Here is a 22,459-nt window from a genome sequence, read left to right as displayed (position 1 = left end):
TGTCATTTATTATGTCGTAGTGTAAACACCACCTAGACACAAGAAGTTTATTCAATGAGAATAAAAACTTGCATGAGCAGTAATATATAGTGAGAATTCATAAAAATCCATATAAACATTTTCCTGCACTTAAGCTCTCTACTATAAGGAGTTTACAAATACAGTAAGGCAGGTGATAAGAATAGTTACACGCATAGCCAAAGTTAAGGAAAATAAATAAAAAGCAGCCAATGAATGAAATCGTGGGGAATTCAAATGTATTTGCCTCATTTATGCCAGGAACATATTTTCTAAGGTAAAACTTTGTTCATAGTTTGATTTACTGGAGCAGAGGTAGTTTTCACTTGAAATATGATGTAATTGATAGCTGGACAGATGCTAACATTATTTTGGTTTATACAGGAAGTAAATGTTGCCATGCAGGTATGCTTCCAGGCGAAGTAGCAAAATACACCTTACCGGTTTTAGTGATATTATTACATTTATAAGTAGTACTCAAAGTAAAAACACAAATACTAAACTCGGAGGAAAATTCAAAAAGGAAAATCAAAAATCAAAAGGCAAAATCAAAATTTGCCAAAAGTTGTTATTATATATTCTATTTAATCTGGTCCAAAATTATGATATATACAGAACAAAGAGTGTCAATTCAATAAATCTAAATCTTGTAGCAGATCATAGACAAGTATTTCCACATGTCTTTCTTGTAAGGAATGCACCAGTAATGTTTTACTGTGCCAAACATATTGAAGACATTTGCTTTAACTTCTTATTGATTATCATTTCACGCACTACAATCGTAAAAGCAAACAACAAAATAATCCATTCCTTACTGTTACTAGACAGGTTTTGATTGGCCACTTCTGAGTGATTTTCCATCATATGCGTCTGTTTTGTTCATGGATTATACATGGCTTACAGAAGCAATATCTGTGTTCTACTAGGGACGGGTCTCACTGTATAACAAATCAAGCTTGATCATCATCTTCATCTATTTCATAGTTACCTGTTTTAGTGTTTTGATCTATGGTCGTCTGAGAATGTTGTACATTTAAAATGTCTGATAACAAAAGCAGAGTCATCAAGATTTTTAATTTCCCAATCATTATGTTATGGTTTCTGATTGAAAATTAATTTCATTGGAACTCACTGTTAAGATGATGTAGAAAATAAGCAAATAAAGTATATTAAACTGATTTCAAAAGATAATCTGGTCTGGATATTATCACTAGGTTATAGGTACATTCAAATAGAAAGTTTGTAACTCAGCAAACAATATAACGTAATACTTACGTCGTGACAATTTTTTGTTCGTGTCGAATTTACGTCAGGTTATAAAGTTGTCCATACGTATGGTTTTCGTGATGTCATCACCAACTATTTTATAAACATTTTGGTGACGTAAACTTACGTTGCAACTATGTCATTACTAGCAATACAAAAACATTTACTAAATACATAACATTACGATAACGTAATATGATTGCACTTTAAAATCATGCTATATTAATTGTCATATACATCAACAGTTTTATATATTGAAGACTGTGGTGTTGGAATCAACTGTAATTTAGACTTTAATTTTAGTTTCTTGTGTATAATTCGGAGTTTAGTATGCCGTCCATTATCACTGTACTAGTATACGTATTTTTTAGGGACCAACTGAAGGACACCTACGGGTGCGGGAATTCTAGCTACATTGAAGACCCATTGGTGGCCTTCGGCTGTTGTCTGCTCTATGGTCGGGTTGTTGTCGCTTTAACACATTCACCATTTCCTTTCTCAATTCTATTTATCGCTTTTCGAGGGTTCATTATATTAAATAGTCAGTAAAGAAAAGAACCATGAAAGATAAAAACAAATGAAAGAATCAATAAATTATATTACACATGATAGGTACAACATTCTTCAATAACATTAAATATTTTTATGCAAAACATTGTATTTCAAAAATACAATTGAGTTGTGAAGTACAAATGTTATGTTCAATCATGAACGTTTGGTATATTTATTAAATGTTTTGATATCTAATATATTATTTTTCAGATTTAAAACATTGATATATCAATAAAATGTTAGAACATGAAGAAATAAGTCGACCAAACTACAAGAACTATGAATAATTAGCACTCAGGTAATCCTACATACAAAATTATATCATTTGAAAAGGATGAAATTTTGACGAATAAGTCTTGCTGGGTTTCAATGAATAAATAAAGGCAACAGTAGTATACCGCTGTTCAAAACTCATAAATCATTTTTTGTCTACTAGTTTTCATGCTGTACGGCTACCGAACTGGTAGAATCCTCGGGTACAGATTGTCCACCAGCAGAGATCATTACATTGAACAGCAAATCGAAGGACTTAGCTTTACAAAGTTCTGTACAAACAATACAACATTTGATCGACCAACGTTCTGTCAGCAGTGAAAGAGAGTCTTCAAAAATGCTGTAAAACTGTTTACTAGGTTAGTTGTATTTACCCTATGTGAATTCGAAAAGACTCTTAAGAACTTCAAGATATTTTTTTAATCTTGATCTGTCTCCGATATTAGTTTGATTGTTCAACCTTGTAAACCACCATTCTTGTCGTATTGACTAGTTAGTATTATAATTAGTGGTCTGAAAGTCCATTTTAAAACCTGGGCTCTCTGTTAGGCCCTATTGTCACGGGTTTTATTTAAACTAATTGCAGTTACGGTGATCCCAACATGGCGGAGAGTAAAACAGGTAAAATCGTCTTTTGTAATTTCTCCATGCCACGCGTTGTTTTAATAAGAATAAGTCAGTCGCTAGGTTGATATATACGGTATTTTGAATGTGTATGTGCTTTATATCAGATGTGAACTTGTAAACGAAATAATAGCCATTGAAAAATTGAAGATCATCGTAAAATCATTCGAATTTAATCATGGATAATTAAGGATAACCAGATATCCCGTTGTGAACTGTTTTAACAGCTGTAAACCAACAGAGTTAAGATATTGAGGCTATTGTTGAAGCTAAAGTGACGGAGAAAATTGATGGATTCAGGGAAAAGTTGCAAGGTGTCAACCAGTTAATGAAATCCCAGGTTCAGAAACTTAAAACAGATGCTTCCCATAAACGGAAATACGAAGGTTATAAGATCCTTTTTGACTTTAATACTGTAAATCTCAAAGATCTTGTTCAGACTTTGTGGGCTATAGACAATGGGAAGGTAGATTACGCGCGAGATGTTTTATCATCTACCGTAAACAAATCAAGAATCGTAAAACGCTTATCAAAACTGCTGACACTTCCAACGGAGGTTGGGATACCGCAAGGCAATACGACACTAATTATATCGCAAATGATTCCGAGGATAAAGCAAAGATTATCCAAGCTGACAATAGAGCTGTCCGCAAGAAGGAAAGTGAAGTCCAAGCAGGTTAGAGGAAATGGTTTCAAAACTAAGGCTAGTAACCAGTCTCTATTAGGACAGGTTTAAAACTTCGTTCCGCAGCCCTTTCGCGGGCCTCAGCAACCTTGGTTTAATAAAATCCCCCTTCAACAAGGTGTCATCGCTGGCAAGAAGCAGATGGGACAATGCTACTCTCTTGGGTCCTACGCACACTACTGGTCCAGCTGTCCGTGTGTCAACAGTAATCAGCAACCCAAACTGAGCTGCAGTGAATTTTTGAAAGATGAGTTTTTAAATTATCTGGAAAGAGGGACGAAAGATACCAAAGGGACAGTCAAACTCATTAATCTGAAACAAACTGACAACGCTCTGGCTAATAAAATGAAAAAGACAAACAGACAAACAATAGCACATATGACACAACATAGCAAACTAAAGAATAAACAACACGAAACCACCAAAAAACTAGGGGTGATCTCAGGTGCTCCGGGAGGGTAAGCAGATACTGCTCCACATGTGGCACCCGTCGTGTTGCTTATCTGATAAAACATCCGGTAAATAGTCTTATTCGGTAGGTCACATTCATGAAAGGGGAGGGGATTGTAGTTAAGACGTAAGGAACATATCCGATATCATTTGTGAAACGGTTATTCCATAACAGTCAACCAACTCGTGCTGGTGTTCTTAAAATTTACGAAGGGATGATTTCAACTTTACCATTTGGAACTCTTGGTTTAATAGCTTCCTTGTGAGCAGCAACCCTCTATCAAGTAAATCATGATAGATAATGCAAGCACGGTGATATCGTATCAATTGGGAGATATATACCCCTTATGCAGATGCTGCTGGAATGTTACTACTTAGAAATGGAAAGCTCACAATTGGAAAGCTGAAATCATCTCTTTTGTCGTAAAGTTTTGTTTTCAACCGACCTTTATTGTCAATTTCTAGATGTTAGTCAAGATATGAAGCCGACTTAACTGTATCTGTAGTATCCTTTATCTCTAGTTCGATGGGATAGATGCGTTCCACATAGTCATCAAATTTTTAATTATTTAGTGAAAGAACATCATCTTTATTGCGGAAAGTAGAGTCAAGGATATTGCTAACTTCTTATCTTTCTTCTTAAGAAGTCCCTACATGAAGTCAGTCTCATAATAATAAAGAAACAAGTCGGCAAGTAGAGGGGCACAGTTTGTTCCCATTGGAATGCCGACAGTCCGTTGAAAAACACGTCCTCCGAACGTTACAAATACGTTGTAATCAAGAAATCAAGCATCTTGATAATATCAGTTTCAGAGAACTTTTTGTTTGAATCAAAGTGATCCTTCACAAAGTCAGGAGACTATTGCCATAACAGATAGGTCGAGAGCCATAAACGTTTTCAATATGAATAAGGAAACCGTTACTAAAGAAATCAAATTCAACAAAGCATGCTGTGGATTATCATTCTTAAATAATTTTTTGGTTGTCGGTTTGGATAATAATGAAATTCGTAATGTAGACTTGGAAGGAAATACACTGAGGTCAATACCAGTTCAAAGTAAATCTATATTGGATTGCTTTGTTAATTGTAAAGACAGAATTATCTATAGTGACTATAAAGATAAAGGCGTACACTGTGTTGATGAATCAGGTACACAAATCTGGGAATATAAACAGGACATATCTTTTCCAAATGGACTTTGTACAGACTCATTTGGTAACATTTTTGTTGCAGACTATGCATCAAGTAGAATATCAGTAATATCAAAAGATGGGCAGAATAGTAAAGTACTGATTAGGAAAGAAGATGGACTGGACCTTCCTTGGTGTATTTGTTTTAAACATAATGAGTCTTCGGTTTTTATTTGTGATTACTATGGCAAATATTTAACTAAATTCGATTTATCTTATAGATAGAATATACACTGAGGATGCTAATGGTATAACATGAGATGAAGTATAATTAAGTTTCTAGTAGTCTTTTATTAAAAGGTTTAATCCCGCTGCAAATGTTTGCACCTGTCCTAAGTCAGGAATCTGATGTACAGTAGTTGTCGTTTGTTTATGTAATATATACGTGTTTCTCGTTTTTCGTTTTGTTTATATATATTAGACCGTTGGTTTTCCCGTTTGAATGGTTTTACACTAGTAATTTTGGGGCCCTTTATAGCTTGTTGTTCGGTGTGAGCCAAGGCTCCGTGTTGAAGACCGTACTTTAACCTATAATGGTTTACTTTTTAAATTGTTATTTGGGTGGAGAGTTGTCTCATTGGCACTCACACCACATCTTCCTATATCTATTTTATATTTTGGTTTTTTTACAAAATGATAGTTTAATATTCACTTGTTCTATAATAAATTGTAGAATATGGTAAAAATAACTATAACGAAAGGAAATATTTATGTATTACTTAAAGTAATTCCATGGTAAGAATACTTTCTTTTTTCATCCTCTTTGTTCCAAACATTATGAGTCAACATGTTTTGATTGTGATGACTATGGCAAATATTTAGCAAAAGTCAGTTTATGTTCTTGATAAAATATACACTGAGGATTCTAATGATATAACATTAGATGAAATATAATGAAGATTTTAGTAGTCATGATTTATAATGAATCTTAAAGTATTGTAAAAATAATTATGAAAAATGAAAATATGTATTCATTACTTGATCAGATTTGTTTCTATCTTAAAAGTTTGTTTAATTCTGAAAAAAAAACTCAAAAGTTATATATACAGTTTCAATAATTCCAAAATGGTGAAAATGAATATTTCACTAGTGAGGAGAATAATCTTTGACATCAATTGGGGAGTGTGAAAATAGTGAATTTAATTAGAGAAACTAGTGAACTTCACGTTATGTTAAATGACATAATTTGGATATAATGACTAATTTTTTAGTAGTAAACAGATTTCTCTTATCATTTTATATTCACTATTAAAGGGGCATTAGCTGTCAAATTCGTATTCACCGATTTTAATCTAATTCTCATACTTGATTTATAATAATGTAAAACATTTCTCTAAACTATTAAAAGTCTAAAATAAACAATTAACAGGGCACAGGAATGAAAAAACGTAGCTTTGTTATGTGTGTATTTTTGTCCAGACGCCATCTAATTAATTATCGAGTTGACCAGTACAGTCATCCGATGACCTTATAAGCAATGTAAACATAGATATAGATATAAATTGATTAAGCAAAAAGTAAAATAACAAAAAAAAACTGAACTCAAAGGAATATCAATTCGGAAATTCCCTAATCACATGGCAAAATCAAATGACAAAAACACACCAAAAACGAAAGGACAAGAACTGTCATATCCCTGTCTTGGTACAGGCATTTTCAAATGTAGAAAATTTGTAGATTAAACCTGGTTTTATAGCGCTAAACATCTCACTTTGTTGACAGTCTCGTCAAATTCCGTTATATTTACAATGATGCGTGAACTAAACAGACATAATAGATAAAATAGTCAAAATATGGGTACAGCAGTCATAATGTTGTAACAACTTAAGAGAATACTCAAACATCAACAAACATATTCATTGCTTCACGTGTCTGACGTCAGAAAATTTAATACGTCATATATTTTTGTCGTTCAATGTTTATATAAACAATTTTGTACAAAGAAACACAAAAAGTCGCATATACAATACACACCAGCAAACATGAAAGATAATACAAACACATTGATGGGACAAACTCGTGCTGTTGGACTATTCTAGTTCCTATTATTTCTTAATAATTACATTAGATATATGTTTCATTATAATACTTTATTCTAATTGGCTAACTGCATATCACGTGTTATTCCTTAAGCAATTGCATTACTCAATAAAACTTTTCATTCATGATAACACGCGGTCCCACAATAAAGTGCACAGGTGAACTAAATAAAACAATTCTAAAATAACGTGTAATTATAAGTATTGAATGCTTCTTTTTGTAGTTTCCACGCTTCATACAAAATGTACTTCGGGCAACCCTTTTTACACCCCAATGAAGTTACAAAAAGAAGCATTCAATTCTTTTTTATAGATGAAAAATAAATACCAAACCTCCCGCTTTTATCAAAATGTAAGATATACAGTAAGGTGACATCATTACATGCACGACTACAATACAAATAAATGGGAGAACATATAGGACAGAGAAACACACGCATAATAGTTAATAAAAGTTACAAGGTTGCAAATTTTTCGCCAGACGTGATAAAATTTTCCAAAAGAGATGTGTTTCATCTTTATTTAAATAAGACAGTATAATCTCCATGACATTGATAAGGGCCAATACTTATTCAACTGCATACAAAATACCACAATTTGTAATCAGTGATTTATCATTAGTCCAACAGGACCAAAGACTACACCTGGACATTTCCCTAACTATGTCGCAGGTCTGCATGTTAGTGTGAGGTGCAGACACAAATGATATCAAGAGTGCACACACTGAAATGTCTCGCCTCCTTTAATTCCTAACCATTATTCTACGTCCTTAACATAAAGCTGCACTACTAGCTGTGTAACGTTCACATAAACTCAACAAGAACCAAAATCAAAGAGCAGAATGCTCTGAGGGATACGATTGCCATAGTTTTCATTGACACATGTATAGCAGTTCTGCCAAATTTTCATTAAACAAATGCATGAGATTTGGCCAAAATTCAAAAGATCAAAGAGGAAAGAAATAGATCCAAGAATACTGTTGCAGAAAAAGCATGAACATGCGCGAGTCTCAAGCCTTTTTGGCCGGTAACCCTGGTACAGCTGGATAGTATTATTCCCTTAACTAATTCAACTGCACATGCAAAATGTAACAATCTGAATAGTCACTCAACTTAAAGAATAGCCAATCCCCGTATGAGCCATGTATTTATTATGTTTATCGAATTATAGTTATTCTGTACCATTGTAAACACGTACCATTAAAAAAAACTTGTACCAATGCAAACTCGTACCATTGCTAACTCGTACCAACTTATTTAAATGCATTCAAATGGTGTTAAATGATGAATATACATGATATACGTTACTTTCACCCAATACCTCTTAAGTCTGTAAAATGTATATAATTTGAAAGTACAATGACCAATTTGTAGCTTATGTTCCTTGTATATTGGATAGAAAATTCTGTGGCAGATGTAGATAATTAAGGTATATACATGCAGTTTCACCCGAAGAAATTTTTTTAACTTTCCTCTGGATTAAGTTCTACAGTGGCGGATCCAGAACTTTTCCTAAGGGGGTGCCCGCTGACTGACCTAAGAGGGGACCTGCTCCAGTCATGCTTCAATGATTCCCTTTATTATCAACCAAATTTTTTCCACAAAAAGGGGGGGGGGCTGGATCCGCCTATGTTCTAGTTTGAAAGATCAGTGAAAACATTAATGCTTTAAAACATTCTTTATTTTTGTCTAAGTTTTCATTTAACTCCTGTGTAAAATTCAAGTATATTCAACCAGAGACATATATACACATATGTATATATGTCTCTGATTCAACTTTATTTCTATTAAGTTTACAAACAGAAACCCATAAAACATCATATTTTTATATATTTTTCTGAATGTTACGACTTCCCAGTAGTACAAGTTAACTTTTTTGGTTCCAATGCCGTGGTACGAGTTAACTTGCTTCCGTATCTTATCACCGTAATTCTAGGAGGAACCCTAAACTGGACCCCTATTGTGTTCACTTATCGCTACACTGACCTTCGGTGCGAAGCTATATATAGAACGGCGGACCAGTTAGGAACCCCATTTCTTACTCTTTAATTATTGAAGTTCCTTTGGGTCAGAGGGCATGACTCCTTTCCGTACACACTCCTCTGTTTACATTGAGACCGTTCTTAATATAATACGACGTTTACCGGCATTAACGAGTTAATTCTTCTTGACGAATACTTCGAAAAGGGAGACAACTCGAAACGATAACATGGAAGATTCCATTTCTGCTGAAGGGGTGTTATAGGTAATTTTTACGATGAAACATTTATTTTAATTTAAATTATGCATGTGATTTAAAATTATGCAACAACAATAGCCCTCCATATGCACACAGACATAGAAAGAATCCCATGAGTTTCAAATTAATCAATGAAGCGGGTAATCACTCAATCTGATACCCCTTGAAATCAGGAAAACTACACGCATGTGGGGTCTCACTAATTAGCGACAAAAAGCGTCAAGAAGCGACAAGAAGAAAATAATAAGTGACAAAAAGCAACAAGAAGCTATTTAGCGACAAGAATACATTTTGTTATCACATACATTAAAATATTTTTTAGGATTATATTGAAAGATGAAGACATAAAAAAAAATCGATGAAGAGATTGTGTACTTTTTATTATCATATTGATAGATGTAGAAATTAAACATGTGTAAGAGCAAAGGAAATGTAAACGCTATAAAATGAAAATAAAAACAAAGATTTGTCACCTTCCTTTTGAAGGATTTAATAAAAAAAAAAAAACATGGAATGTTATTTCCTTCCTAACTGTACAATTAATTTTTCCTGATAGGACCAACATTAGCTGTGGCTTCACTCTAAGGTAATACACAATTAAGAGCAACAAATGAGATTAACTAGGTGCGTGTCCTTTGTTTTATTGCAACAATAACATCCATTAACACCTTCATCAATTACACGCACCAGAATATAAAATTATTGTACCGAATAGTGAACACCTGTTGAAATCTCAAGATTGTCATCATTTTCCTTTAATCTTCAATCTATATGCATAAACATGATAAATATCGTTAAATGAGACAATACACCAAATAAAATGATGAAAAAATTTAATTATGTTTTCCTCTTGTTTGATTTCAGTTCTTAATTTGTATTTCACAATTTGTGTATGTATTTTCTGGACAATTATGCACAAATAATGCATTTTGCAAGTTAATTATATATTGTACAAAAATGGTTTTAAAAACAAATAAAAAGACAAAATATACTTCCTGTGATACCTTATAAAATATCATGTAAATAAATGTAGCAACTGAATTAGATTTACAAGTTTCATTTTTCCCCCTATCAAAATTAACTTTCCTGTCGTTGAAATTGTTTTCTTTTGCATATTTTTTTAATATTTATTTTGAATAAGTAATATAAATAAAAAAATGTTTTCTTGTCGCTAAATAGTTTCTTGTTGCTAATAATATTCTTCTTGTCGCTTTTTGACGCTTTTTGTCTCTACAATTCTTTTTGTCTCTAATTAGTGAGACCACGCATGGACATTAATACATAAACAAACCGCGACTTGCGATTTGGAACAAGAACGTTTATTAAATGATATGATGAATGGTTCTCCATTTCTTTATGAGAGTACAGTATCAAATATCAGTTTCATAAGTAACGGTAAAATATAGAAATACTCCACTTCAGTTCTTGTGACAGAAATAGAATTATCGATCGGCTTTCAGAGAACTCTCGCAAGTTATCAAAATTTGGGAATTCCCTCTGACGTGTTTCTAAATTTATAAAAACACTAAATATAAATACTGTTTAATTCTGATTTTCCGTATTGTTAAAAACACGCATATAAGTCAAGGAAAATATCACACATGAAGATTATGAGTAAAACATTACAGGAAAGTTGTTTATGTTAAATTGTTTTGCTTGTTTTTACCTTTTAAAGCAAGACAATCATAAGAATCTGAGATGTTGCCGAATGTTTAGAATAAAACGAATGACGTGAGGGAGTGTGTCATAGGGTCAATGGTAAAAGTCTACAGATTGCTTGACAGCAATCGTATCCCAAAAATGATGTAAACCTCAGATAAACTAACTTGCAAATATATGTTCACCTTAAAGTCAGGATTCTAATACGTCACAATTATCTCCCCATTTCGCCAGGCAGTTCATTTTCACAATCGTAGAAATGGACGCCATTGTAGGGATGACGCGCTACCAAATTTGCTCTCGGAAACCGATAAATTTATCCACATTGCATCATTACGATCCTTATATGTCAGTTGCATTTTTAAAGACAAATGTATCAACTAGCTAATGAGCATCAGTTAATGATCTTGTCTGCATTGATTAAACTTAAAACGATTGTCTGATCGGTTGTCAGGTGGAATTTTCGAAAATTCAGAAACATTTAAAAAAAAAAATATAATTAAATATTTCGTTGGAGGGCAGACTAGATTTTTTTAGTGGTTGAAGACTATAAATCCTACTTATCACACAATATTTTTTTTCAACTTGAAAGACTGTCGTCAAGTACTTTCATTAAAAAAATAGCTATTCGAACACACCAACTCTGTTTTTGCGATTCATTAGATAGGTATTTCACTTGACCCATATATGTCATCTTCTAGTACTGTGATTGTTTTATGTTATAAAGTCAACCTGTAGCTTCGATATATAAAAATGATAGAATCTGAAGCGAGACGATATGTTCCAGTAACGGATTCAGAATGTTTCATAAGTGGGGGCCCACTGACTGACCTAAGAGGAGGCCCCGCTCCAATCACGCTTAAATGATTCCCTTTATAAGCAACCAATTTTTTTTCCAAAAAAGGGGGGCCCAGGCCCCCTGACCCCCTTCAATCCGCCTCTGTATTCTTGCTTTGTACGATATCAAGACAAAATATTCAGCTCCAACACGCCCACACATAAAAAGGTGCACTCGATTTTCTCTTTTCGATACAATTGTTACCCATTTTTTTTGAATTTTTTCTGAGTCACATAAAGGAAGGGCAGAAACGAAAATTACTGAACTAATAGATTGATATGTTTTCTGTTCGTGGTAATTTTTTTTAAATCGGAGGTTATGCATTTTCTACATCCAACTTGAAAGATACCCATGTCGTCGACTTGATGTATAATTGTTATGCTTACCTATGTTCTAGATAAATAGAAAACTTATGCAAAAGGTGTTTTTAAAATCAAAATCTTGGTAATTGAGAAGAAAATTGTAATTTAATTTGTTTCTATTATTCTTTTTTGTCACTATAGTAAACATTATAGTAAGCATTAATCGCCTTCTCTAACATAGAGCTTCGATTCTTTTTTCTATTTCAACCGGGTTTCCGACTGCTTACAATCATTCCAAACACCAAATATGCTATAAATATTGTGGATCTATTGCACATGCAACTACCAAAAGTAACCATAAAAACTAAACATTTATGAAAAAAAAATAGGAAAATGAGAACAAGGTCAAATAAACCCTGCCTGACAGACATGTACAACTACGACCATTTCATGCTTTAGATATACTTGACCTGTTGCATATAGCATCTAAAAAACAAACGTATGTGTAGAGACACAAATGTGCACACGTAAATTTTTATCTCTAAAAGAATTCGCTCCTCACTATCCTACTACCTGTCGATACATTTATTTTTTGGCGTTGCACAAGTCATGTCTTCTCTGACTTTTCATGACGTTGAAATACTAAATCGCTGGGATGTGTTTTAGTTGATTTGGGTCTCTTATGCATGATTTTTGTATTGTTAATTGTTTTGACTTTTAACTTGCTCTCAGTAACTGCGAGTACTATCAAATCGTACTTTTTTGTTAATTTACCTATAGATACTATTTGTAATGCTTTTTTGTTATTTTTTGTTATTAATACAAGTGTGGACACAGATTAGTGTGGATAGTGTGTTTGGATGTTTGACAGTGTCTTATGACAATAAAGTTCTATGTTTTTCCTATATGGTGTTAATAACTGTGTTGCACGGTGACAACCGATCTGAGCATTAGGAGTGTTATTTATTTGATATTTTTTTATGTTCAATACAGACATGGGGAGACAGTAATTACATTTGTTACCAAATGATTATGATAGAACATGTTCTACATCTTTGGTTTTGGATACATTTTGTAGCTGGGAATTGTTAATTTCTGTGTCGATTTGGTCTCTTGTGGAGAATTGTCTCATTGGCAATCATACCTCATCTTTTTTTATATGTATTTGCTTACTATTGGTATGGTTCTATTTACATTACTTTGTGGTGGATCGTCCGTATCATTAGTAAAAAAAAAAAAAAAAATGTCGAATTTCTTCCTCAGATTAGAATACATTTATTGGTTTTAAGTAATGACAATGGCTTAAGTCTGACATGATTATTGGGGCTAAATAAGATCGGAAGTAAACCTCTGTGCTGATTTATATCAATTCTTTATATCTCCTCCAAAGCTGGTCGAAGCAAAGACAAATTTTGACCAAAATAAAAATGATTTCACCAAAAGAACCTTTGTGAGCATGCTTCAAAGACTCATAACTGCTCCAAAAGTAATCTGATCGAATTTGAAGCATGTCAAGCAGATATCATCAACATCTACTTAATAAGTCTTAAAATATGTCTAAATACCTAAAAAGCTATTTAGTACTCAAAAGGTATTGCAAAATTATTCCTTTTCATTTTTTGTTTTTGTTTTGTTATATGGATACAAATATAAGTGATACATGTACCAATACAGTATTTGTTGTGGTATGCAAGTGCATTTACTGTAACAATGTTAATTCACACAAATTAAGAAAAAACAAATGAATGGAACAGATACTCCGCAGGGTGCTGCTTTATACGACTGCAGAGGTGGAAACCTGAACGGTTGGGGCTAGTATGGACACAACATTCAAGCTAGATACAGCTCTGAATTTGGATTGTGGTTAAATAGTTGACACAACATAGGTTTCTGACACAGATTGAATGTGGTCTATAAAGAACTTCAACTTAAAAATTTTAAATTGGACATTTACCTATTTTGGTCCAATATCCAAAATCTAAATACATGGTTAAATTCAGAATATCATAGAACCCGAAGAATTCAATTTTTGATCGGACCAACTTGAAAACTGGGCCCATAATCAAAAATCTAAGTACATGTTAAGACTCACCATATCAAAGAACCCCAAAAATTCAATTTTTGTTAAAATCAAGCTGATTCTCTGGATGAAGACGATGACGCCAACATGATACAAATGTACAACCAAAAAGTTTTCAATTTTTGTGGTGGTATAAAAATGATCTCAAATCAAATTTCTAATGGAGTTTGCAACAATAATTATTCAACTACTCATTTTAATAAAACATTAAGTATTAAAATATAAATGTCATACAGTCATGGTGATGATGCCCCCGCTAGCAGATCTCCAGATAAGCTGCGTATTTGCGTGATCACGCAATACAAATAATAAAAAACCCAATGCAATTGCCCAAAGCAGGGTTCAAAAACCCAATAAATTCAAAGGAAAACCCAATTATATGCCAAAACCATGAGTTCTCAACCCTTTTATTGGCTACCGTTTGCGTTATTTACCCTTATCTGTGTGGAGTCGTCGCGTAAACTATTCTTATAATATCTATAATTGGAAATTTCTTTTCGATCTAAAAATAGATCCTTGCATCAAGTAGCTGAATTGGAGTTTTCCGTTGCGTTCCGGTACACGTGTTTTTGATCTTCTCTGTGTTTATCCAATTAGCGTGTGTCATGTAGTCAGACTTTTTTCGCATTGCAAAGGATTTATCATAACGCACATTGAATTAAAACGAAAGTGAATGTCCGGTAAAAATATTGAATAGCAGCAGAAGGTTTGAAACGGGACGCACATTAAACCTAAAATTGCTCCTCAGTGAATAAACCAAATAAAACATCTAGCAATTAACCCTAACACTAACCCAAATAAAACAGCTAAACAAAGAAAGAAACGTATTTAAGATGGAAACTAATCTGGGGTTGATATTGCCTAAAATATTCAATATTGTGTTGATGGAAAAAACCCAATACATCTAAGAGCTTGGGGGTGAAAAACCCAATTTGATATTAACATGAGGGGTGAATTGGAATTGATAATGCAATTAAAAAACTTTATCACCCAATTATATAAGAAAATGGTGGGTTGAAAACCCCAATTTGTGAATTCTTATCTGGAGCTCTGTGCTAGCATATAACGTTAAAAAGGTACATAAAGTGAAGCTGCCAAAAATTGAACTTAAACTGAGTTTAGAGGTAATAAGCATTATATACACATTTCACTAAATTTAGTTGAGACAAACTTGAGAAATTTTTCCATTTGTGAAAGGGCATAACCCTAGAATGATAATCAAAGTGCTTGTAATCACTGAATGGCTATTAAAGACTGCTTAAATTTATCAGTTGGTAGTAAAGTGAATTTTGCATTGTATAGTGTATATACATGTATAGCATTATTTTAAGTTGATTCAACTACTATTATGGACAGAGAAATCTAAACTCCAATTTTTAAAGAAGATTTCATAAAGCATTGGTTTTAGGTAATTCAACAACCATTCTGGACAAAGAAATAACTCAAATTTATTGTCTGGAATCTACAAAAATGTTTGTTTTTGGCCCTTAATTCCTAGACTGTTTGACCCATAACCCACAAAATAGACCTCAACCTTCTACTTATGGTATTCAATATTATGGTACAATTTCAGAACAATTGAAATACTTATACACAATTTTTTGTACGGACACTAGATTAATGCTTGTTTTGGTCACCTTTGGAACCCTTATTCCTAAACCTTAGGGACTATATATATAACCCCCCAAAACAATCCCAGGCTTCCTTTTATGATTATAAATATTACTGTGGATGCATTATTATTCTTTGGATACCAATTTTCGTGGCTTCTGTGGCTAGAGTCTTACCACGAAATTAAATGTTCAACGATTAACAAATTTTCTATAGGCTTGTATGCAGACTTCGGCAAAACCACGAAATTAAATATCCACGAAAATGAAAACTTTCTTTAATCCACGAAAATTGGTACCCACGAAAATAAATGAATCCACAGTATGTTATAATTTTAAGGCTTCCTTTTTACTTATACTGAAGTTATTATCTGGAAACCATCCGTCTTGGGAAGACGACGACAGGATACATACATGTATTTCAACTGCAAAAATTTCTGTGGTTGTTTAAAAATTTCAAACATGTATGATGAAATATTGTTTTAGAAATTGATAAGCCTAGATATGCCTTATAATTTTTCCCTGCATAGTTGAAGGACCATTTACACTCAGAACCGAGTCATCAGTAGGCAGCTAGTACAGATGTATTAAAACAACCTAGCATCATATTGCTAGTAGTGGTAGTAGCATTCTCGGGTAAATTTGTTCTTTTTTTTTATAATATATTTGGTTCAAATCAATATAGAATGCTTTTATCTCCCTAATACTTACATTGTAAATTGAGGTGATACTACTTTGACAAATCCTTGTACATGAGAGTTTTCTGTCAAATCTTTATTTCACATAGAATGATTTGCATAACAATGAACTGAGCTCAAAGCAAAGTATTCAATAATACACTTAGACAAAGAGCTAAATTCAGTGATATACTTTGTACTACAGGTCCTTCATAAACATCCATCGACCAAAACCACATCTCAAAAACATTCCATACTACATGGTTGGATTCAGAAGTCCTGAAAAAGACATGATTTTTTTTTATCATATTTTAAGTATATACACACAGGTTTAAACTTTCTTGTGGTACAATCATTCCGTATCTAGCAACTATCAATTTGCTTCATGCACATATTGATATGTGTTGAGTTTACCTCTGTTGGAAATAAGAACACACAAACCTCCACCTAATTTTAGTCAACGGACAAAACATTCAAAACTATAAAATATTATCTAAGACTTGTCAGTGTCTATTTACCATTGCCACTGAATCAGTGATATATGTACACATAATTATGTACATGCAAGACTAAAATTATAAAGTACACTAGAACAGACACGTGGTATCGCAGGTCCATGACTGAGTTAACGTATATAACTATGTGCAAGCCTTATTTTAGTATTAGTATTTTTATCTGTATGCCGATTAAACGATACACAGTTTTCTCTGCTTTCAAATCTTTCTGATTGAAACCGTCGAACTGGAACTTATCAATTATTGGTAATATTAATTATTTGAAAAAAAAAGTTCCTGGAATGGAGTATTTTTTTAATCAACAGCATTGTCATATACATACATGTATTAGTTGTAAATAAAATTGAATTCTTTGATTCGCTGTTTTACGTCATGCCGGCTAACAAATTGAAAACTGTACCTATACGCCTTATTTTCAGTCCAGATTTTAGTATTTGTATTGTTACAATGTATCTTAGAAAGTCTAAACTGATTAAAATTTGACAATTTAGTAGTTTCAACCCTGTGGATATGACCCGTGTATATAGCATATTAATCCTGAATACACCGTTTGGTGGTGCACCTGTCAGACGCGGAACGTACAAATAAGGTAATCGGTAACAGGTGAATATACTATTAATTTTTGGTATCGGTATCGGACTCGATCCGGAACTTCTTAATTATTGGCAATATTAATTACATGGAAAACAAAAGGGCCTGGAGTGGTGTAATTTTTAATCTACACCTTTGTACTATATTAGTTATATATAAAGTCGAATTCTTTGATTCGTTGTTTTTACGCGATGACGGCTGACAAATTGGACCTCGTAATTTTAGTATTATAGATATATAAGACTAAAACTGACATTCAGTCTTTACGATATCTTCATTCCCAAAGTCATTTTCAAATCTGACTTCATGGTAAAATAAGATTCCATATCTACAACCAATGAAAAGGAAATATCCCTCTAATAGACAAGCATTTAAATCACAGTTTTCGAAAATGGAAGCTAGGTCACCGTGGAACCTAGAACAAAAAAAAGGGAAACAATATATCTTAAATATTTCAAATGCATGTACATGAAATAATATTAATCTCTAAAATTCACCATATTGTTCCCTTTTTTATCTTCTGTTCGATACTGTATATCCAGTGGCGAATCCAGAAATTTTCTTAAGTGGGAGCCCACTGACTGACCTAAGAGGGGGCTCGCTCCAGTCACGATTCAGTGATTCCCTATATAAGCAACCAATTTTTTTCTCAAAAAGCATGGGCCCACACGCCCCCCCCCCCTAAATCCACCTCTGATATCAACCTCTAGATGTCTTTCAATTACATTCAGTTTAGTGTGGGTTGATGTTTGATTGTTGTACATGTTACAATTACATTCAGTTTAGTGTGGGTTGATGTTTAATTGTTGTACATGTTACAATTACATTCAGTTTAGTGTGGGTTGATGTTTGATTGTTGTACATGTTACAATTACATTCAGTTTAGTGTGGGTTGATGTTTGATTGTTGTACATGTTACAATGAGCAAAGCCCATACCGCAGTCAACTATAAAAGGCCCTGATAAGACAATGTAAAACAATTCAAACGAGAAAACTAACATGTCTGTTTAAGGTTACATCATCAAAATATGTAGGGTAGGTAGGTAGGTCTGTATTTTCTTTTTATTATTTTGTCCATTTTATTTTTTGTGCCATGATTTTGAATTGTGTGGTCCGAGTTGTCCATGGGGCGAGAGTTCCCCTATTTATAATGATTGGATTATTTCTTACGACGGCAATAAAATGGCTTAGGGTGGGTGCTCAAAATAGGATCGGTCAGGTACCCATAAATCAAACATATATTTTTTTGGCCTTACCGAGAGCACCATTGAAATATATACAAATCACAGGTCGAATACGCATCAACTATGTAAGACCTAATTTCAACACCCCTAAACAGGGGTGCGACTTTTTACCCCAATATACCCCAACATACCCCAATATACCCCAATATACCTCAAAAAACAGTTTCAACATTATATTATTGAATAATAATATCATTTTAGGCATTTCTATGTTATTTTAACACCAATAATACTTTATTTTATAAATATATTTAATTTTAAATCACTTTTTTCCTTGAAACTTGTTCCGTTCTTGACAGCCGCTTACGATCACAAAATGACTTTTTACCCCAATATACCCCAATATCTTCCAATAAAACGTTTCAGTGCAATATTCATGTTGTGGAATGATATTTTACCCATATTTATTTCAAAGAACAACTCTATTCACATTTGTGTGTATTTAGAAGCTTTTAAAACTCCAGTAAAACTCGAACACTGATAATGGTACCACTAAAGACCAGAACGGACCTTAAAATATACAGGGCATTTTTTAAATTGCTATTTCTTTTTCTCTCCTCCAAATTTAAGTTTTATTCAATAACATTTGTATTTTCTTAATTAAATTTGAAATGTTTTTCATACATCCATTAATGAAATTTTTTACTTATGTTTTGAAATATTTATCAATTTTGATTTTTTTTCTCATAGTCAAATAAAATTTGAAAATGTTCTTCTACATCAAATAAGATTTTTAAATTTTCATTTAACAAATTATGTTTAATAATCACATGTTTGAAATTACGTAAACTTGGACGGACCAGAAATTACAAAGTTGGTAGTTTCAAATAAACTTCAAATTAGAAACTTGTAAAAAATAAAATTTATTAAATTCCATTCATCTAGACGAAAAAATATTTTTTTCTGATGCCACAAACCAGGCCTAAATGGGGAGATCAAAAGACTGGAATGGACATCAATCTTACGATGGGATTCATTCAAACTTGAGAACTATTTTTTCAATGGATTTCTTTCTTATTTCAAAGTCGAGGCTAGTCATTTAATCAATATCAACCAAGTTTTAAAGAATTATATGTTTGTGATATATATAAATATAAAAAAAGACCTAAATAATAACATTAAAAGACATCAAGTCAAGAAATTCCGTATATTTTTTTTATTTATTTATCTTCATAATTTATTTCCAATTCCAGACCGACTGTGCAAGGGTTGTATAGTCAGCCAAAGTCGTAAAAAACTTCCATGTGTTGTCTAATTCCAGCCTTTAGTTAGGATTGAAAACGAGAAAAAAAACATATTTTTAGATTGGAGGTATATCTATAAAAAAATAAAAAAAAGCCTGAATGTTCCCGAATTGTATCATTAATTCTGCAGATAACATATTTAATATTTAAGGAATGACTGTAAAAAAATTTCTGTCTATGAATAAATAACATAAAATATGTTAGTTCCGACAAATAGGCAAAAAAAATAATACAGTCATATTCTTATAAGTTAATTCTTAATTTCATTTTAACTGGAGTAAATTTGGGACTACAATATACTAGTATAATAGTCCCAGAGTAAATCATGAAAAAACGTTGATTACGTCTGGTCACATGACAAAATTATGTCTATGAGCTGATAAACAAAACGACGTCAGCCAATCAAAGATGCGCTACATCCAAAATTAAATTATTTATTTGAAGAAGAAAAAAAATTATTTCTAGCCAACATTCTTCGTCTTCAATATAGTAGTTAAAAAATCAATAAAGAGTATTTAATACTTGTGTGTGTTAGAAGGTGCCGACTGCCTATTTACAATAAAAGACCAAAGATAACATTGCATGCTGTGCAGTCGGTGCAGGATAAAAAAAATCCACCATCTATATGTTATAATACTTGTATTATATGTCTCTGATGTTATTAATGTCTTGAACATGTTGAAAGCTGCCATGATAGTTGGAGCTTTCAGCGTCGATTTCAGTAATTTATTCCAGGCTATTACTGTTCTTGGAAGTGATCTGGGAAAATGAACAGGTACATTTATTGAAACTTGTAAAATTCTTATATTTTCAATAGTTCTTCTGCAAAATTGGATTATATTAAAGAAAGAGACTGTCGTTTTTATAAAATGAAAAGATCTGAATGGCTCTGTAAATTGAAAAAAAATATATGCATACAAATTAGAAGCTGTGATATGATTGTCATGATGAGACAACTTTTCACCAGAGACCAAATACAAAAATATTATCAACCACAATAATCACATCATAAGTTCATGAGACATATTAAAACTGCATGTCTAATATCAATTCAATACAACTGTCTAAATCCAAGTCTAAACACAAGTGTCAGAATACAAGTCAAATACATGACTGTAAGGCAAGTGTCCCAAACTACATGGTCAACTAATATATATATTGTTTTTCATTATTCAATTTACATAACATTAATACTCATTTATCTAATTTACAAATTAATGCTAGTTTATCTATTTTCCCAAATATCCAGTCTTTGTGACATAACCTATAAAATCTCTTAAAAAGTAAGAAATCCCTTTTATATATATAACACTTCTCTTATCCTTAAATCTCTATTGTCATTAAGGAACTTTTTATCAAGTAAATTATTTCTTAAGCTAGTGCTAAATATCCTAACTTATTCTGAATTATAACAATTATTTGAATTCCACATTTTAACATTCTTGTATCTAAAATATACTGGTTATAAGATGAGATCCACTTTCTCCTACGATACAAAAAATTAGAAACATATACAGAATAACATTTAGTAAAGAACTTTGTATTTCTTATCCTAATCTAAAGAAATATAACAATGAAAATATGTTTATATGGCCAATGGGTTGTGAGAATCTAGAAGTTCTAAAACACCTATGCAATTTAATAATCAGTCTCTGGACTGAGAGGGATAATTTGATAAAAAATGTAAATGATGCCAATTTGCTGAACCAGTGAATCATTCATAGACCAAATTAAATGTTATGGCACTAATGGTATCCATAAACAGTTGAATAACATTTTTATATGTTGAATATATATAAATATCTGCGGTTTTAATTTTGCTTTTGTGTTTATTTTCTCTAATCTATATTTTGACATTGTATATCATTAAGAATTAATAATAATCATTGTGATAAATTGCTTGTTATTATTCTGCTCTCTTCGGACGTATTTTAATTTCTGAGCCTTCAGAGTCAAAGATCATGCGGGCATGTACCTCTATGTGCATTGAATAGGGGAACCAGCAAATCACTTAAATATCATAAAATACTAACAAACTGAATAGCATAAACACGATAAATTTTGAAGCACTGGCATTTATAGCCACAGATAAGTACTCAGAATATTTCACACTGTGCCCTATGTAGTTTCCTTGAAATATCTAAAGCATGGCACTGCGCGTAGTGAGGACCTATGATGTAGATGATATTTGTCGGCATCCCCCAATAGACTTATATTTAAACTTCAACAAGCGGGCATACCGGGTTCTTTACTAATAGTAAAAGGTGGTTTGAAAATTATCTTACAAATAGAGTCCAGCGGGTGGTTATTAACGGTCCACGTTCCGAATGGTTACCTGTAAATTCAGGCGTCCCACAAGGGTC

At 32.5% G+C, this 22,459-nt stretch overlaps 1 protein-coding gene across 1 annotated transcript in view; it reads left to right on the top strand.

Moving 5' to 3' along the window:
• The first annotated feature begins 2,711 nt into the window (after positions 1-2,711).
• The window catches only part of LOC134709895 (uncharacterized), a 36,014-nt gene continuing 16,266 nt past the window's right edge, over positions 2,712-22,459 (top strand). The window contains exons 1-3 of the mRNA XM_063570022.1: positions 2,712-2,730; positions 3,003-3,199; positions 4,682-5,155. Of these exons, the coding sequence (XP_063426092.1) occupies positions 2,712-2,730; positions 3,003-3,199; positions 4,682-5,155 (690 nt within the window). The remainder of the gene's footprint in view (positions 2,731-3,002; positions 3,200-4,681; positions 5,156-22,459) is intronic.

Source organism: Mytilus trossulus, chromosome 3, assembly GCF_036588685.1.
Source record: "Mytilus trossulus isolate FHL-02 chromosome 3, PNRI_Mtr1.1.1.hap1, whole genome shotgun sequence".
Lineage (NCBI taxonomy): Eukaryota > Metazoa > Mollusca > Bivalvia > Mytilida > Mytilidae > Mytilus > Mytilus trossulus.
This window is presented reverse-complemented; position numbering and strand designations above follow the sequence as displayed.